Below are 17,672 nucleotides of genomic sequence, written 5' to 3' on the forward strand. Positions count from 1 at the left end.
TGACAACAGGACAGACAGCCAGACAGAGGACAGAGGTCATACAAAATGATCAGGAAGAACATAGGCCCTGCCACAGCTCGGCCAACATGACACGGAGAAGGAGCTTCTCCCTGAAGCCTTCACCTGAGGACAACAGAGCCCAGAGCCACCTGACCTCCCTCCACTGTCGGTGACCAGCACTGACCAAGGGTGGGTTAGGACCCGCACCAGAGAATCTGGACAGTGAGAAGAAACTACTCGGAGGCAGTTCTTCTGGGAACAGTCTGATCAGGACTGGAGCCAAATTTTATTCGGACTCCTTCCAACTTATATACCATTTTCTATACCCTCCAGCAGTGTGATAATCACTCACTGGGGGTGTACAAGTTCCGTGCTTTACAAACTATGCATCACAAGACCACCACGAGATCTGCAATTTCCAAGCAAACAATTCGAATTCCATGATGCCTGCCGTGCTTACATTAAGGTCACAGGTGCACAATTTCAATACAAATCATTCAAAGTGTTTTCCATAATGTTCAATGAATCATTCATATTATACTCTTTGCTCTATACCCTGATTAATACAAAAAACTTTCCTGAGTTAGCTCTAGGTTCAATCCAAGTTCACTGATTCCCAATATTTTTAACAATTAATATTACCAACTTAACACTATACTATAATATATAAGTTTAGTTAAATGACTTAACTGTCAGTTATACTATTATCCTATTACGATTTAACGTAATGCCTTATAACTCAGTTAAAACTTATTCTTAAACTACAAAACTTTACTATAATTCATATGTTTCATATGTCTAAACTTTAATTTCTAGTTATTGGACTTTAATACCATGCTATATCCTATTAAGCTAATACCTTATCGTTAATTCTTTTATAAATCGTATAGTAACTATTACACTTGAATAATGTAGCAAAAGGAAACAAAACAGTAAGCATAAATTTATGCAACTATGAGTGTATATGTATATATTTTATCCTAACAAGTCTACTCTAAAAATCAAATAGTAGCTGTCACACTCTTGAACAAGGAAATGCAGGGTTGCCAAGATGGCGGCCATGGGCTGAAGCAGACAGAGTTTCAGTAATTAACGAAACAAAAGAAAACGTTCTACCTGGCTAGGGGCAGGGCGACAAAACTATCATGGTAATTTAGTTTCTAATCTTAGCCCTAGGGGAAACAGCTTTCCGGAACAAGAGCTGACTACCCAATCTACCAGGAAATAGAAGTTAAAAAATATCTAGAAAGAAGTAAAACTTAGAAAGACAGAGAAATAATTCTGCTATGCACTTTCCATCAGGTGTATTGAGATTTACTTATAAGCTTTACTGCCATGTATGCATACTGGTCACTAATCACACGCCAATATTATAGGTATAACTGATATCCTATGTCAGAGGCGATCTTCCAGATGGGCCTTTACAGGCCTCAGCCATGTAGCTATAGATGTTGGCTCCCAACACTCCGCCACAGTCCTCTCTTCCCAGGACATCAGGGTATCTCCCCCTACACACCTAGGAACTACAGCTCCTCCTGAGTCCCCAAGGCCTGGGTCCGTGTCCCTGGGTCAGAGGCCAGACTGGTGACACTGGAGACAGAGGGTTGGTCCCTCCGAGGCATCATTCAGCGAGCTCCCTCTAACCCCCAGTGTCGTCTCTGTCACCTTCCTGCTAGATATCATCCCACCTTTACAGAACATTGGAGAACTTGGGGAAACCCAGGGCTCAGCTGGGTTTCTGTGTCACAGAGGGAAATAATCACCCTGGTTTGATGACCCCAAGTACTCTCTGTATAGTGCAGACAGAAGGCCAGGATACAGCAGAGGTCAGCACTGGGGAGGGCGAATCTTTCTCCTAGGGGACAGGGGTTCATCAGCCTTTCTTTTCAAAACTTTTTCTGGGGAACCAAACATAGAAAGGGACAGGGAAGAGGGACAAAGGAGGCAGGAATGAGAAGGAGGGGAAAGAGAAGACTCCTGAGCACAGACCCACCCCTGGCCCATGTGACCCAGCAAAGTGCTTCTGCCCCTGGGAGGAGGCTCAGCACAGAGGGAGGAAGGACAGCAGAACTGACCCGTAGTGCAGCCCTGCTTGGGAGCGTTTCTGGAGCTGAAGTTCTCCACTGAGGAGGACAGAGCAGGCAGCTGAGATCATGGTGCCCCCCTCAAACCCTCACCACAGAGGGTGCATCCCCTGGCAGGAGCTCCTGCTCACAGGTGAGAGGGGAGGATTTCCTGGGAGTGGGTGGGAGGAGGGAGCATAGAGACTGCTGGGGTCTCCTGGGGAGGACGGGGCTCCGAGATGGGACAGGGGGCTTCTGCTGGAGCCTCAGGGGAGAGGACACCAAAGAGAAAGGGGAGATCACAACAGGAATATCTCAGCATACTAGAATTGGGTAAGTGATAGGAAAATCTCAAGTGTTCTGCCTTCCTGGTTAATCATCGCTAGCCACTACTTTTTGAAAATTGATAATAATAACAATAACAGTTCCTGAGTGGTACTTCAAATAAAAACATAACCAGGACATTAAATACTGTCCTCACTCACCTCAGAAACTGGTAAATAAACACCAGGATGTAGAGGCCCATGAGGGTCCTGGGAACTCCCATAATTCATCTACAGATACCTGCAGCCTATTCCAGGCACTGGGGTCCAACCAAGATCAGACAAGGAGTTTGGGCATTTAGTACAGGACACTACACAGGGAAGACAAACTTCACAAGATCAGAATACCTTTGCCCCATCCAAACCCTGCAGACATTCGATGTAGAGGAAGGACAATCTTACGGGGAAACTCAGCAGGGGGACACCAGTCTCAGACTTCGCCCCATGGAACCCTCCTTCTGAACCACTCACGGAGCTAGGTTCTCATGCGGAGGAAGACAGACCCACAAAAAACCTAGAATGTGAGGTCAGGTGTTGACAGGAGCCATGGAGGGGAAAGAGCAGTGAAAGGTCAAAGAGAGAAGACCCAGGGCCTCTAGAGGGGGTGGTCAAGGAAGGGGTCTCCCAAGGATGACCCTGATTGAAGCAGAACCTGAGGTCAGTGGAGGGTGAGCCCAGCAGACACCTGGGGGTGAGTATTCCAAACAGGGAAGATGAAGAGGGCAGAGCTGCGGAAGGAATGGGGGTCGTGCTGCTGACCTTGGACCAGTAGCCCAGTAGGACACACACATACATATATACAGACACACACACACACACACACACACACACACACACACACACGCACACACACCCCAAGGCTGAGGCGTGAAGAGACCTGCTCAGGACCCAGGCCCCAGCTTTCCATCCCAATACACAGGTCCCAATAGTGACCGATTCACTCTCCTCCTTCCTAGTCTCACTTTTAACCTTCTGGAACCCACCCACCACTGCCCAACTCGCTGTGGAATCCATGCCATCCAATGTTGCAGAGGGGAAGGATGTTCTTCTACTTGCCCACAACCTGCCACAAGATCATATTGGCTACAAGTGGTTCAAAGGGAGAACACTGGATGGGAACCATCGAATTGCAACATATGTGATAGACAGTAAAGCACAAACCCCAGGGCCTGCGTATAGCGGTCGAGAGACAATATACCACAACGGATCCCTGCTTTTCCGGAACGTCGCAGAGCAGGACACAGGATCTTACACTCTAGAAATTTTAAAGAAAAATCTTGACAATGAACAAGGAACTGGCCAGTTCCACGTACAACGTGAGTGATTCCTGACGACCTCTGGGTGTTGAGGGGTTAGTTCTTCTTCACACACACGGGACTGCCAGACCTGGGCCATGCCTGCGTTGCCCTCTGCATTATGTCCCATGGTGGAGTTTGGGTATTTAGTGCAGGACACGCACAGGGGAGACAAACTTCAACAGATCTGAATTGCTTTCCCCCACCCAGACCCTACAGACATTCACTGCATAGGAAGGACACTTTGTTGTGAAACAGCAGTGGAAGACCAGACTCAGTCTTAGCCCTATGGAACCCTCCTCCGGAACATGACCCTGAGAAAGACCCCTTAGGACTCAGTCAGGGCCTGGCATGAGAGACCCCTGGGGTCCTCACAGAGAAGCTCAGCTCTGGAAGCCCCTGCCCATACTCTTGTTCCAGGCTCTTACCGGTGGCCTGACTGCAGGTGGGGAGCCTGCGGCCAGGGTTGCGTTTTGGCCTCTGGGCAGTGATGACTGGAGCAACAATTTACCAGCTGTCCGAGGGCTGTGGCTCATGGAGCTGGTCACCAGCCAGGGCTCAGCCCCCAGAGCCTCATCAGAGCAAGGACAGAGCCTCGTCCTTTTTTTTTTTAAGTTGGAGTCTCTCTCACTCTGTCACCCAGACTGGAGTGCAGTGGCCGCTCCCAGCCACCGCAGCCTCGACCTGCTGGGCTCCGGCAATCCTTCCACCTCAGCCTTCCAAGTAGCCGGGATTACAGGCATGCGCTACCATGCCCGGCTGATTTTTTTTATTTATTGTAGAGATGAGGTCTTGCTGCCCAGGTGGGTCTCGAACCCGCGGGCTCAGGCAATCCACTCAGCCTCCCAAAGGTGCGGGATTAGAGGCTGAGCCACCGAGCCCAGCTGAGCCTCGTCCTTTAACTGAGACTCAGCATGGAAAGGATGGATGGAGACGCTCCCCAGCTCTTCAGCCAACTAAATGGGGAACTTAAGAGATGTCCTAGGGAGGACAGTATCCCCAGGGGTAGGGACGGAGGAGAGAGGATGCTCCTGGTAGCTCCTCATTCACCAGAAATCAGGTCCAAATTGCTCTTTCTTGAAGGAAAATAATAAGAGATACTGTTTATTGGACAGCACCTCTACACAGAACTTAGTTCAGACACTTAAGATTATTTTGAGGTTAAATCACAGACAGGAAGGCAATCCAGAGATCATTTACCCTTTATCAGATTATATTAATATAATAAAATATAATATATTAATATAATATAATTAATATTTTATTCAAAGAAAACTGGGGCACAAGGTAAAACAGTCTCTGATTTAGGGTCACACAGACCATGACTGGTAGATCAGAATCACCAGATTTCTGTCTAGAGCCTCAGAGCTCCCTTCCTAGACATCCACCCAGAAACTGGAGATTCTGGTCTGGAGAGTCAAGAACAAATGGGAAATTAATTATTTTTATTTAGAACTAAATCACCTATCTCAACTATCAGAGTCAATGCTGGGAATGACCAGGCCCCCTCCCTCATACCCACCTCATCACTGAAGCTGAAATCATTTGTTTTCTGACATGTTGGTGTCTCTCCCATGGGAGGATAAAGCAAAGGACTTTGTTTCCTCTCTCCCCACTCACACCCTGCAGCAGCACAGGACCTAGCATGAGAAACACTCTCGGCAATTCTCTATGGACGGAGGGAGGGAATGAATGAATGAATGAATGATCTATAACCTCTCCACAGACTGGTGCATAATCCTAGGAGGTTTTGATCACACCTGTTCCCTAATGAGGATCTTTTGACACTCTACTCCTAAAGACACCCCAGGAACCATGTCTCTTGTGACTCTGGGCCTCCTTGACTGTGGGAGGGCTTTAAGGGCTCTTTGTTTCTGGTTCTGGGGCAGCCAGGGGACTCCTGGTTCCTGGAATCTCTGAAGTCACTGTCACCTTCACTGCTTGCTGCCATGGGTATTTCTCCCTCTCTCCATTCCTCTGTGTCCCTCATCTTCCTCCCCTTCATTCAAGTCTGGGCTGCCCTCTGCCCTGCACAGCACCCTCCACTTTCAAACATTCCCAGAAACTCCAGTTAACAAGGGCTGACTGTCCTGTTCCCTCCTGCTGACTCTGTGGGCAGACCCACCTTCCAGGCAGTAGTAAAGACACAGAAATTGGGGGGAGCAGCTACCTCTGCCAGGCTCCATCACAAGCCAATGTCCGCAGGTCAACAGGAGAACAGGCTTCCACTGTGTCCTCACCCAGGGCTCTTTCCCTTGGTGAGGCTGACACCTGGAACAGGCCACAGGACAGGAATAGGTGACTCCATCTACTCGCTACACTGTCTCACCAGAGGGTCAGAGGCAGAAGGACAGGTGTGCAGTTCCAGAGTCCATGACCTCATTACACCCATTTGACTCAAGACTCCATCTTTATCCCACTGTGGGACTCCCAGTTTCCTGGACCTTCCCCGGGTGGAGCTGGCCAGGCCAGTGCTGTTAGATGGGTTTACTGTCTGTTATAATTGTGTCCTCATGATGATGCCATTGTTATAAGATGGGGTCCCTCAGATGGGGAGCCGTACCAGCCACTATCGTCTCACTTAGACTCTGCCCAATTTGGACAACTTTCATCACATTTCTGTTGTGTTTCCTGAGGTCGAGAGAGAAGGAAGAAAACATTTTGCATGGCTGTGTTGGGCCTACCCCCATTTAGTCAGACTCATCACAGAAATAAGGGACAGAGAGCGCTGCTAAATTTACTAGTATGACACACGCCACTTCTCATTTGGTATCATTCCTGCCTTTTGTAATTAGACACCTCAGACTTCCAGCCAGCTGCTGCCTGTCATTTACTTTTCCTAAGCTTTTCTTGGACTGTCTGCTGTGTTTTTCTGGTAGTCACTAGCTCATGTTAGTTACTGTTGAACATATGGGCAGAACTGCCCCACCTGGAGGTTTTGCAGGTCTGCCAGGTGGTCAGCAGGTCAGAAGGACCAGGAGAGCCTCTGAGTTGGGGGTGGGGCTCTGACTCCTGGTCCTATGTCTGTCCATGACCCAACGCTGCTGCTCACTTCACACTTGAAAGAGTCTATGCTTCTCCCAGACACACCAGACAGGCCTCATAGTCTCTGAGCCCTCAGATCAACACGCATCTGTCTTGTGACAAATACATCTGCCTTGTTGTTTTAAGGACAGTTTGGCTGATATGTGAGAGACGCCAACTCTGATTAAATACGCCTTTGGAGGAATCAAAGTTACCACCCAGGACAATCTTCTCTCTGTTATCTTCACAGTGGAGTTACCTAAACCCACCATCACAAGCAACAATTCCAGCCCCTTGGAAGACAAGGACTCTGTAGTCTTAACCTGTGAACCTGAGACTCAGGACACAACCTATCTGTGGAGGATAAATGGTCAGAGCCTCCAGGTCAGTCCCGGGCTGCAGCTGTCCAAGGACAACAGGACCCTCACTTTATTCAGTGTCACAAGGAATGACCCAGGACCCTATGAGTGTGAAACCCAGAACCCAGTGAGTGCCAGACGCAGTGACCCATTCACCCTGAATGTCCTCTGTGAGTATCTCCTGCTCCTCTGTGGCCCTGGCTGCCAGCCCAAATCCACACGACAGAAGCCAAGACACTCAGTCCCTCTCAGGTCCTAGTATACAGACTGTCATCCCTCGACACCCAGGCTGGCCATGGCTTCCTGTCCTAAGCAGACCCAGGCAGACCCAGTCCTGACCAAGAATAGGAGAGGGGGTATTCCAGTCCTGAGAGGCTCGGGGTCCACAGCCTGTAATAGGAGACACAGGTGAATGTCTCAGACTCAGGTCCAGTGGATACAGGGATTGTGGTTGGGACTTTAGGGTTGGTACACAGTTCAGAGGGATACAGGGGGTGCTGCTACAGACCAGGAGCATCCCCTTCCCTCTGATGACATCACGTGTGGTTTTATTCTCTTTTCTCCAGATGGCCCCAATACTCCCACCATTTCTCCCCCAGACTCCCATTACCATTCAGGGGCAAACCTCAGGCTCACCTGCTACACCGTCTCTAACCCACCAGCACAGTATTCTTGGCTGATTGATGGGAAGCTCAAGCAATCCACACAAGAGCTCTTTATCTCCAAAATCACTAAGAAGAATAGCGGATCCTATACCTGTTTAGTTCGTAACTCGGCCACTGGCCACAATAGGACCACAGTTATGATGATCACAGTCTCTGGTAAGTGGATCCCTGGGACACTGACATCATATTTTTGGGGTGGAATTTGTCTGGTTTTCAGAGAAGAACCAAGAAGAAATATTCTTTCTGAGCCTGTGTCCCACAGGCACTAGCAAATCCAAATCCTTCCCCTGAGCCCTCCCATCCGTCTCTGCAGACTCTCTCATCTGCTTGCTCCTCTGATTTCTCATGGCTGACCTGGGTTCAGCCTGGAATGTGGGAAGGGGTTTCCCTCACTTCGGAGAGCACCATGTTGTGGGAGAGGATTGAGAGAAAGGGAGAAAAACAGGTCCTCAAGGTCAAGCTGCTTCTCTGTGTCATTAACAAGTCCCTTTGTGTCATCTAACTGTTTTCTTTTACCTCCTCCATAAGCTACAAAGACTATACAAGGCTTTGAAAAAGCTGGAGGTTTGAACCAACATAGAGCCCACCAGGAGAGTGGCTAGCGCCTCAGAGTCTACTGCAATCTAAGCAAAGGAATGTCCAGGAGGGGCTTATTGCTTAACATTCACACACTGCTAGCAGCAGTTGCAGGAGCAAAAGAAGCCAGCATGGCAATTGGTACAAACCAAAGCTTAACAAAGTTCTAAGTACAAACACTGCTTAAAACATTGTATAACTATGCAATCAGTTACTACCTGGCACCCGACATGTGCCTAGTTCTACAGGGTCTGAGGTAGGATTTAAAATACTAAGAATTTATAAAATATAGTGAACGTGAGTTGGGAATATATAAAATGCAATGAACGCTTCTTTTACAGCAAGTATAGTTTTTTTGAATCTCTTGGGTCTCTCAGAAACCACTCATACCCATGTTCCCCAAGTGAGAGGAGAAAAGAAACCCCCTCAGATGAGGGATGAGCAGCTCCCTGCTCTGCTCTACGGTTCAGTGGCTTACGTATGTTCACGTTGTTGTGCCCGCATCACCCCCACCCATCCACAGAACTCTTTTCGTTCTCCCAAACTGGAACTCTATCCCCATCAAACTCCTGGGCTGGACTGCCCTACATTGTGGACCACAGCCTGACCCCTGAACCAACCTCTAGGCTTGCTCCTGGTCTCCCTGTCATCATCATTAACTCCCCTCTTCAGGATGTCCTTAAAAAGCAATGCCTCAGAGAAAACACGCTTTGGCTGGATAGTGTATGCCTGCAAAGCTGGAAGGGACTTAGCACCCACATGTCCCGAGATGAGCCAGGTGGTCAGCTGGTCAGGGAAGGACCAGGGGCTCTGAGTCCTGGTCCTGTGTCTGTCCATGTCCCAACACCGCTGCTCAAGACACACTTGAGAAAGTCTGTGCTTTTCCCAATCACACCCGGCAGTCCTCACGTTCTCTGAGACCTAAGATTGTCTTGCATCTGTCTTGGGACACACACTTCTGCTGTGGTCTTTTAAGGACTCAGACTGGCAGAGCTGAGAGATGCCAACTCTGATTAAAAATGGCTTTGGAGGAATCAAAGGTACCAGCCAGGGTAATTTTCTCTCTGTTATCTACACAGTGGAGCTACCTGAACCCTCCATCACAAGTAGCAACTCCAACCCCGTAGAGGATAAGGACTCTGTAACCTTAACCTGTGAACCTGAGACTCAGGACACAACCTACCTGTGGTGGATAAATGGCCAGAGCCTCCCGGTCAGTTCCAGGCTAAAGCTGTCCAAGGACAACAGGACCCTCACTTTACTCAGTGTCACAAGGATTGACTCAGGATCCTATGAGTGTGAAATGCAGAACCCAGACAATGCCAGACGCAGTGACCCGGTCACCCTGAATATCCTCTGTGAGTATCTCTTGTTCCTCTGTGGTCCCAGCTGCCAGCAAAAATCCACACAGCAGAGGCCAGGCCACTCAGTCCCTCTCGGACACAGACCCTCACCCCTGGACACCCCGAATGGCCATGACTTCCTGCCCCAAGAAAACCCAGGCAGACCTGGGCTTGACTAACTATAGGTTGGGGAGGGGCTGTGATGGGAGAAACAGGTGAATGTCTCAGACTCATACTCAGTGGATACAGGGGTTATGGGCGGGGCTTTATAAAACGAAGTTGTGACTCAGCTGAGAGGGACACTGTGGCCCTTCCATAGACCAGGAGCTTGCCTTTCTCTCAAGTGACATCACCTGTGGTTTTATTCTTTTTGCTCCAGATGGCCCAGACACCCCCACCATTTATCCCCCAGACTCTTCTTACAGTTCAGGGACAGATCTCAGGCTCTCCTGCTATGCAGCCTCTAACCCACCTGCACAGTATTCTTGGCATATTGATGGGATGCCCCAGCAGTTCACACATGAGCTCTTTATCTTCAGCATCACTACAAAAAATAGTGGGACCTATACCTGCCTCGCCCATAACTCAGCCACTGGCTATGAAAGGACCACAGACCGGAAAATCACAGTCTCTGGTAAGTGAATCCTGGAGCATTGGTGTCACATTTGGGGTGGAATTTGTCTGATTTTCAGAGAAGAGCCAGGAAGAAATGTTCTTTCCAAGTCTGTGTCCCATGGGCATCAGCAATTCCAAATCCTCCCCAACCCCTTCCACTCTGTCTTTGCAGACTCTCTCCTCCCCTTCTCTGATTTCTCATGGCTGACCTTGGATCCAGCCTGGAATGTGGGGAGGGGATTCCCTCACTCTAGAGCCCCATGTAGTGGGAGGGGCTTCATCGCCCAGGAGGAAAAAAGAGTCCTCAAGATCCAGTTACTTCTCTGTGTCATTAACACGTTCCTTTCTGTCCCTTCTTTGTTTTCTATTACTTACCAAGTAAGTACAAGGAAAATACCCAGATCTGAAATGAGCTCACTCTGTTTTTCCTGACATGGTGGTAGGAAACCCCCTCAGATGAGGGATGAGCAGCTCAGCCACCAGTTACCAGCTCACCTGGTGACTGGCTCCACCGACTTCATCAGTGTGGGACTGGGGTGCATTGAGAAGGTGTTGAGTGGCCTGTCCTGAATCTGGTTAAATTAAGCTGCCAGTCAACACCAGCGCTTCCCCTGTGTTAGGCTACAGGGAACTGGGAAGAGAGTGAGCCTCAGGGTATACTCTTGAGCTATATCCTGGTTCTAAGTCAGCAGCTGTAAGAGGTTGTGGACACAGTACATGGGATCCAGCACAGAGGACAGCGAGTGATGCCTACTTGGAGAGATAGGGAGATCACCCTCGGCATCTCTGCTTGGGAGGGGAGAGGCAGTGACAGAAAGTATGTATTTATAGAGAGGATAAGAATACCACCCATGACTGGGTGTGGTGGCTCAACCTGTAATCCCAGCTCTTTGGGAAGTCTAGGCAAGAGGATTACCTGAGTCCAGGGTTTTGAGACCAGCCTGGGTAACTTGGTGAGACCTCGTCTCTACAATAAATCACAAAAACTAGCCAGGCATGGTGGGATGTGTCTGCAATTCCAGCTACTTGGAAGACTGAGGCGGAAGGAAGACCTAAGCCCAGCAAGTCGAGGCTGTGGTGCTGTGAGTGTGCCACTGCACTCCAGTATAGGTGACAAGAGTGAGACTCCAACTCAAAAAAAAAGAATACCACCCATATATACATATATATGCACACATACAGAGATATATTTGGTTAAATACACATAATATATAATTTGTCATCTTCACCATTTTTATGTGTACAGTTCAGTGGTATTAAATATATTTATACTGTTGTCTAACCATTACCACTATCCATTTCCAGAACTTTTTCTTGTACCACACTAAACATCTGTACCCACTCAACAATAATTTTTCACTTCTTCTCTCCTTAGTTCCCACTATTCTACTTTCTGTCTCTATGTAGTCAGTGATTCTAAGTACCTCATATAAGTGGAATCATACAGTATGTGTCCTTTTGTGCCTGACAAACTTAGTATAATATCTTCAAGGTTCAATCATGTTGTAGCATTTTTTCTTTTTGAGTCAGGGTCTCACTCTGTCACCCAGGCTGGAGTGCAGTGCTACGATCACAGCTCACCGCAGCCTCAACCTCCTGGGCTTAGGCAATCTTTCAGTCTCAGCCTCCTGAGTAATTGGGTCTACAGGCACTTGCCAATTTTCTGATTTTTTTTTTTTTGTAGAGATGATAATTAGTTATGTTGCCCAGCCTGCCTCAAAATCCTGAGCTCAAGCAATCTTCCTGCCTCGGCCTCCTAAAGTGCAGGGACTACAGGTGTGAGGCACCGCATGTGGCTCATGTTGTAGCATGTATCGGAATTTTATTTCTTGTTAAATCTGAATAATATTCCATTGTATGGCTATATTTCATTTTGCCTATCTACTTATCTTTCTATGGACTTTTTTCTTCTTCTGCAAAAAGTGTTACTGGAATTTTGATAGGCATTGTATAGCACATAGTAAGTACTCCATAACAGCACATAACATTAGCATTAATCATCAGCCAGAGTTGACTGATGAGATGGCTGCAACAGAAATAAGTTATATATTTATATAGTTATAGTCTTATGGCGAGAGGAAGAGGCATTACATAAAAACCTCCCTGGGGTATGGTTACTGACTAAATGTGGAAGAGGAGAAAAGAGGGAGTCACTTGTGAAGCCTCAAGCCTGATATGTCAGCTTTCATTCACTGAGACACAGCCAGATGGGCTTAGACATGCAAGATATTCATGGGGGAAAGGCCTGTGAGGGAAAGTGGGGTAGGAGTGGAAGGAGCCTGGGAGAGCCTCAGACCACGATGCAGGCCTGATGCCTGTGAAGGAGAAAGAGAAGGAAGGAAGCTTTATGCAGGGCAGTTCCTAGAGAGTTACTGTAAGGGTGATAGGGAATTCTCTAGCCAGCTGCCCATCAGAGGAAAAGAGAGTCTAGCAGAACTGGGCTTGCTTTCATACCCCCGCTGGGAGCCCTAGGAAGCAGGGTCTCTGCAAAGGAGGTGGTAAATTCTGAATCCCTTCTGTCAAATGAGTCCCTGCCATAGAGACCTAAGAGACTCATACTCATGGCTGCCACAAAGAAGACACTGAGAAAAAGATGGAACCACAAAAAGGTAGAAAATTCTGATAAAACACACAAATAGAAATCAGCCTTTCTTGTATTTCAAAGCCTTCAAAAAAATCTGAGTGCAGAAAGACCAGGTTGGAATTGAGGGAAGACTGATCACCAACCTAGAAACACAGTGACAGAAAAAAAAAAATTTGCCGGGATATAGTTGGCTCATCAGCTCCCAGCAATCTTCCCAGGCACACACAAGTGTATGAATGTATTCCTTGAAGGGACAATTAGCGACTACTTCATGCTGAGAGTTGTCTCCCAGGGCTCTCCCAATGTAAAATAATTTCACCTTTATTACTTCTTTTTTCTTTTCATGACAGAAGCTTCAGGACAAGGACGTTCTCCTGGCCTCTTAGCTGGGGTTATTGTTGGCATCGTGGTTAGAGTCCTGGCCGGGATGCCTCTGATATAGCAGCCCTGCTGTATTCAGCATTTCAGGAAGACTGGCAGGTATGACGGCCTTTCCTCTTGTTCTGTTTCCTCCAAGTCTACCTGCCATGCTTGGGCGAGGGAAAGAACTTCTCCACCTGTTTTTGGGCCTGGATCTCCTCCTCCTCCTCCCTACCTCCTGTTTCTCGGCACTAATTCCTGTGGTTCTCTTCACCCCTGTTATTCAAGCTCCCTCTACCTCTCTGTCCCTTGCACATGGTTCTCCCCCGGCCTCAACTCATTTGTTTCCCAGATTTAATGCATCCTCAGAGACTCCAGACCCTTTTTTAAGCATCTCTCACTTGTGTCGTTGTCTCCAATCCTTAAATGTGACTAACCCAGTCCTCAACAAGTGCTCAAATTACTGCTTGACTACTTGTCTCCGGTCTCTCTGAAACCTTGCTTGTACACTTCTGCCTCAGTATCTTCCTAAAACCCAGTTCAGTCTCCTACTCAGGAATCTACAGTGGCCTACTCTGACCTGTTAGATAAGTTCAAATTTCTCCTCTTTACTAATCATTTTCTTTTTTTTTTTTTTTACCACTGCTCCCTGGTATAATTCCACTGTCCTAATAAGATCTGTCTTCCTACACATCCCTGCCTCTGCACCTCGTACACATAGAATTCTTAGTTCCAGGGCTGTGCCTATAAACACATCAAACAGGATGATCTCCTCTTCACCATCTGCTCAGCAGTTACCCACACCCTTCATCACAAGCAACTTCTGACTTTGTGGAGTCTGTAGTGTTAACCTGTCAACCTAAGTACTCAGGACACAACCTACATGTGGTTGAGAATCTTTTCCTGATGACCAATTTCTGTATTCATAAAAGATACAGAAAAGAGGAAGACAAGGTCTCCACCCAGGGAGCATAAAGCCTAAGACAGGAGATAAGACATGAAATTAATCACAAGTACCATAATAGAAAGGGATACATGCCACAGGAAATCAGAGAAGTCTAACAGGAAATATGGCTACACATTGGAATCACTGAGAAATTGTTTAAAAGAACAACTGAAGCTCAGGCCCCACCCACAAATTCTTATTTAAATGATCTGGAGTGGGACCCAGGCATTGGTAATTTTAAAGTTTTCCCGGATGCTACTAATGTGTATCCAGGATGGAAAAATCCTGCTCTAAGGCAGAACTTGAACTTAACTCAATAGTTTTTAGTTAGGAGTAGGCATCAGAATGGCCTAGGGAACTTTTTCAGGAAACACAAGCCTATACTTTGTTGCCCTTATTTATTAGTAGGCCCCACAATGAACCCAGTAATCCAGTTAAGAAATAGAAGTGAGGTCGGGCACAGTAGCTCAAGCCTGCAGTCCCAGGCACTTTGAGAGGCCAAGTTGAGGGTATTGCCTGAGCCCACAGGTTGGAGAACAACCTGGGTGACATGGCAAGACCTCATCTCTACAATAAATCAAAAAATTAGCCAAGCATGGTACAGCATGCCTGTAGTTTCGGCTACTTGGAAGGCTGAGATGGAAGGATTGCCTGAGCCAAGCAGGTCAACGCTGGGGTGGCCGTGAGCATGCCACTGCATCCAGCCTGGACAACCGAGTGAGACTCCAATTGAAAAAACAAATAAAACAAAGAAATAGGAGTCAAATTGAAAAGCTACTTTAACAAGTTAAATTATATGGGAAGCATTGTCAAATAGCAAGTGATGCTAAAACTTCTCTAAGCTATATTTATGGGTATGTCATTGACATAGGTGTTCCAAAAGTTGTATGAGATTATACTATATCATCAGTTTTAATGTCATTTACCACATAAATAACCAAATTTCCTTGTCGGTTGTGTCATCATCAAAACACACTCTCACTCTCATTTTAAATCTCAGTCATTCAGAGACAGTTGCTTTGATTCGTCTTTTATCTAAAAGCATTTGCAATCAGCTATGGACCAAAACTGCTTTTTCTTTTTCTTTTTTTCTTTTTCTTTTTAATTTTTATTATAAAGATGTGGGGTACAATTCAGGATTAGGTATAGAAACATTGATCATGCAGGTACCCCTGTTAGTGAGGTATGCTATTTCCTCAAGGATATTTATTTTATTATTTTGTTTATTTTGCTTATTTTGAGTTGGGGTCTCACTCTGTCACCCAGGCTGGAGGGCAGTGGCATGCATGATCACTATGATCACAGCTTACGGCAGCCTTGACCTCCCACGCTCAGGGGATCCTTCCTGAGTATTCCGAGTAGCTAGGATTATACAAGTGTGCCACCATGCTTGGCTAATTTTTCGATTTTTTTTTTTTTTTTTTTGTAGACACGAAGCTTTGCTACGTTGTCCAGGCTGGTCTCAAACTCCTGGACTCAAGCAATCTGCCCACCTCAGCCTCTCAAAGTGCAGGAATTACAAGCATGAGCCACCATGACCAGCCTCCTCAGAGATATTTATGAAAAAGATTTTGATAAGTTCTCCTGAATATACTTGCGTTCTTGAATGCAGAATTCCAATTATAACTTTAAGATCGTACCACTAACTGGGCTCGGTGGCTCAGCCTGTAATCCCACGCCTTGGGAGGCTGAGGTGAGTGGATTGCCTGAGGCTGCGGGTTCGAGACCCGCCTGGGCAACTTGGTGAGACCTCATCTCTACAATAAAACAAAAAATTAGCCGGGTGTGGTAGCACACACCTGTAGTTCCAGCTACTTGGAAGGCTGAGGCGGAAGGATAGCCAGAGCCCAGCAGGTCGAGGCTGTGGTGGCCAGGAGCGGCCACTGTACTCCAGTCTGGGTGACAGAGTGAGACTCCAACACACACACACAAAAAAAGATCGTACCACTGGGTCCAGGTTCAGTGGCTCTGTCTGTAATCCCAGCACTTTGGGAGCCCAAGGCGAATGGATTACCTGAGCCCGCAGATTCGAGACTAGCTGGGCAAGTTGGTGAGACCCTGTCTTTACAATAAATCAAGCATTAGCCGGGCGTGGTAGCGCACACCTGTAGTTTCAGCTACTTGGAAGACGGAGGCAGAAGGATCACTGGAGCCCAGCAGGTCAACGCTGGGGTGGCTGTGAGTATGCCCTCCAGCCTGGGCGATGGAGTGAGACTCCAACTCAAAAAAAAAGATCTTACCATTGGACTGGTTAAGAATTTCAAAAACTTTAAGAAGAGACTGATGGCATTATGAAATTGCTGACCAAGATCAAGCAAACAATAAATTAGTCACACAGAACTAAGTGAACTAATGAGGATAATGTTTTATGACTTTTCATTTGAAATTTTGCTGCTGGTTCTCTCTCTGTTTTGTGTTCCAGAATTAAGGAAACTTTTTATTTTTCTTTTAAGCTATCTATAGCCAACAGCAATTTGTTAAAGTATACTTTTGTGATTAAAAAAAAATGAAAACATTGGCCAGGTGCAGTGACTCATGTTTATAATCCCAGCACTTTGGGAGCCAGGAGGAAGGATTACTTGAGCCCATGAGTTCAAGATCAGCCTGGACCACATAGCGAGACCTCATCTCTTTAAAAAAAAAAGTAATGTTCACTTTTTCTCTCCACCTGAAGTGGGAAACTATTCACGAGTATTCACATATTTATGATAATATAGTTATTTGCACAAATTCAATAAGAATCTGCATTCGCCGGGCTCGGTAGCTCAGCCTGTAATCCCGCGCCTTTGGGAGGCTGAGGTGAGTGGATTACCTGAGCCCACGGGTTCGAGACCCGCCTGGACAGCGAGACCTCATCTCTACAATAAATCAAAAAATCAGTCGGGCGTGGTAGCGCATTCCTATAATTCCAGCTACTCGGAAGGCTGAGGCGGAAGGATCGCTGGAGCCCAGCAGGTCAAGGCTGCGGTGGCCAGGAGCGGCCACTGCACTCCAGTCTGGGCGACAGAGTGAGACTCCAACTCAAAAAAAAAAAAGAATCTGCATTCATCATAACAAGATACATTTGAAAATGTTGACTATATTACCAAGTCTGTGACTGGGATGTCATATTTGAGGATGCATATTGAATGAACCAATAGCCACTGCAGGCAAACTCTGAAGCCTACCTTGTTTTGGCTTCCTAGCCTTGAGAGACTTTTAAAAGTTTCTAAAATTTCATGTCAAATGTTGTAGCAAAGCAAACTTTAAAAGAGCCTATGTGGTCAATCACTACTCTGCACCTATGTAAATAATCAGGCCAACTTTGATGAGATTAAAATTATTTTGCAAACAAATTAGTCTTACTCTGATTATCTTTGGTAGAAAGAGGAATGACAGAGAAAAAAATTATGTTTCAGGAGAAAAACTATATCACTCCTGTTGTTAGATTGCAGCCCTGTGTGTTGTTTTCACTTTTTTTTTTTTTTTTGAGTTGGAGTCTCACTCTGTCGCCCAGACTAGAGTGCAGTGGCCACTCCC

General features: G+C 46.8%; 1 protein-coding gene across 1 annotated transcript in view; it reads left to right on the top strand.

Moving 5' to 3' along the window:
• The first annotated feature begins 2,153 nt into the window (after positions 1-2,153).
• Positions 2,154-17,672, top strand: part of LOC103261480 (carcinoembryonic antigen-related cell adhesion molecule 1-like) — a 165,189-nt gene continuing 149,670 nt past the window's right edge. Inside the window, exons 1-6 of the mRNA XM_021712904.1 lie at positions 2,154-2,217; positions 3,343-3,702; positions 6,956-7,234; positions 7,631-7,885; positions 9,385-9,663; positions 10,028-10,282. Coding sequence (XP_021568579.1) covers positions 2,154-2,217; positions 3,343-3,702; positions 6,956-7,234; positions 7,631-7,885; positions 9,385-9,663; positions 10,028-10,282 — 1,492 coding nt within the window. The remainder of the gene's footprint in view (positions 2,218-3,342; positions 3,703-6,955; positions 7,235-7,630; positions 7,886-9,384; positions 9,664-10,027; positions 10,283-17,672) is intronic.

Source organism: Carlito syrichta, unplaced genomic scaffold, assembly GCF_000164805.1.
Source record: "Carlito syrichta isolate Samal-C Ts95f unplaced genomic scaffold, Tarsius_syrichta-2.0.1 Scaffold303717, whole genome shotgun sequence".
Taxonomy (NCBI): Eukaryota; Metazoa; Chordata; class Mammalia; order Primates; family Tarsiidae; genus Carlito; species Carlito syrichta.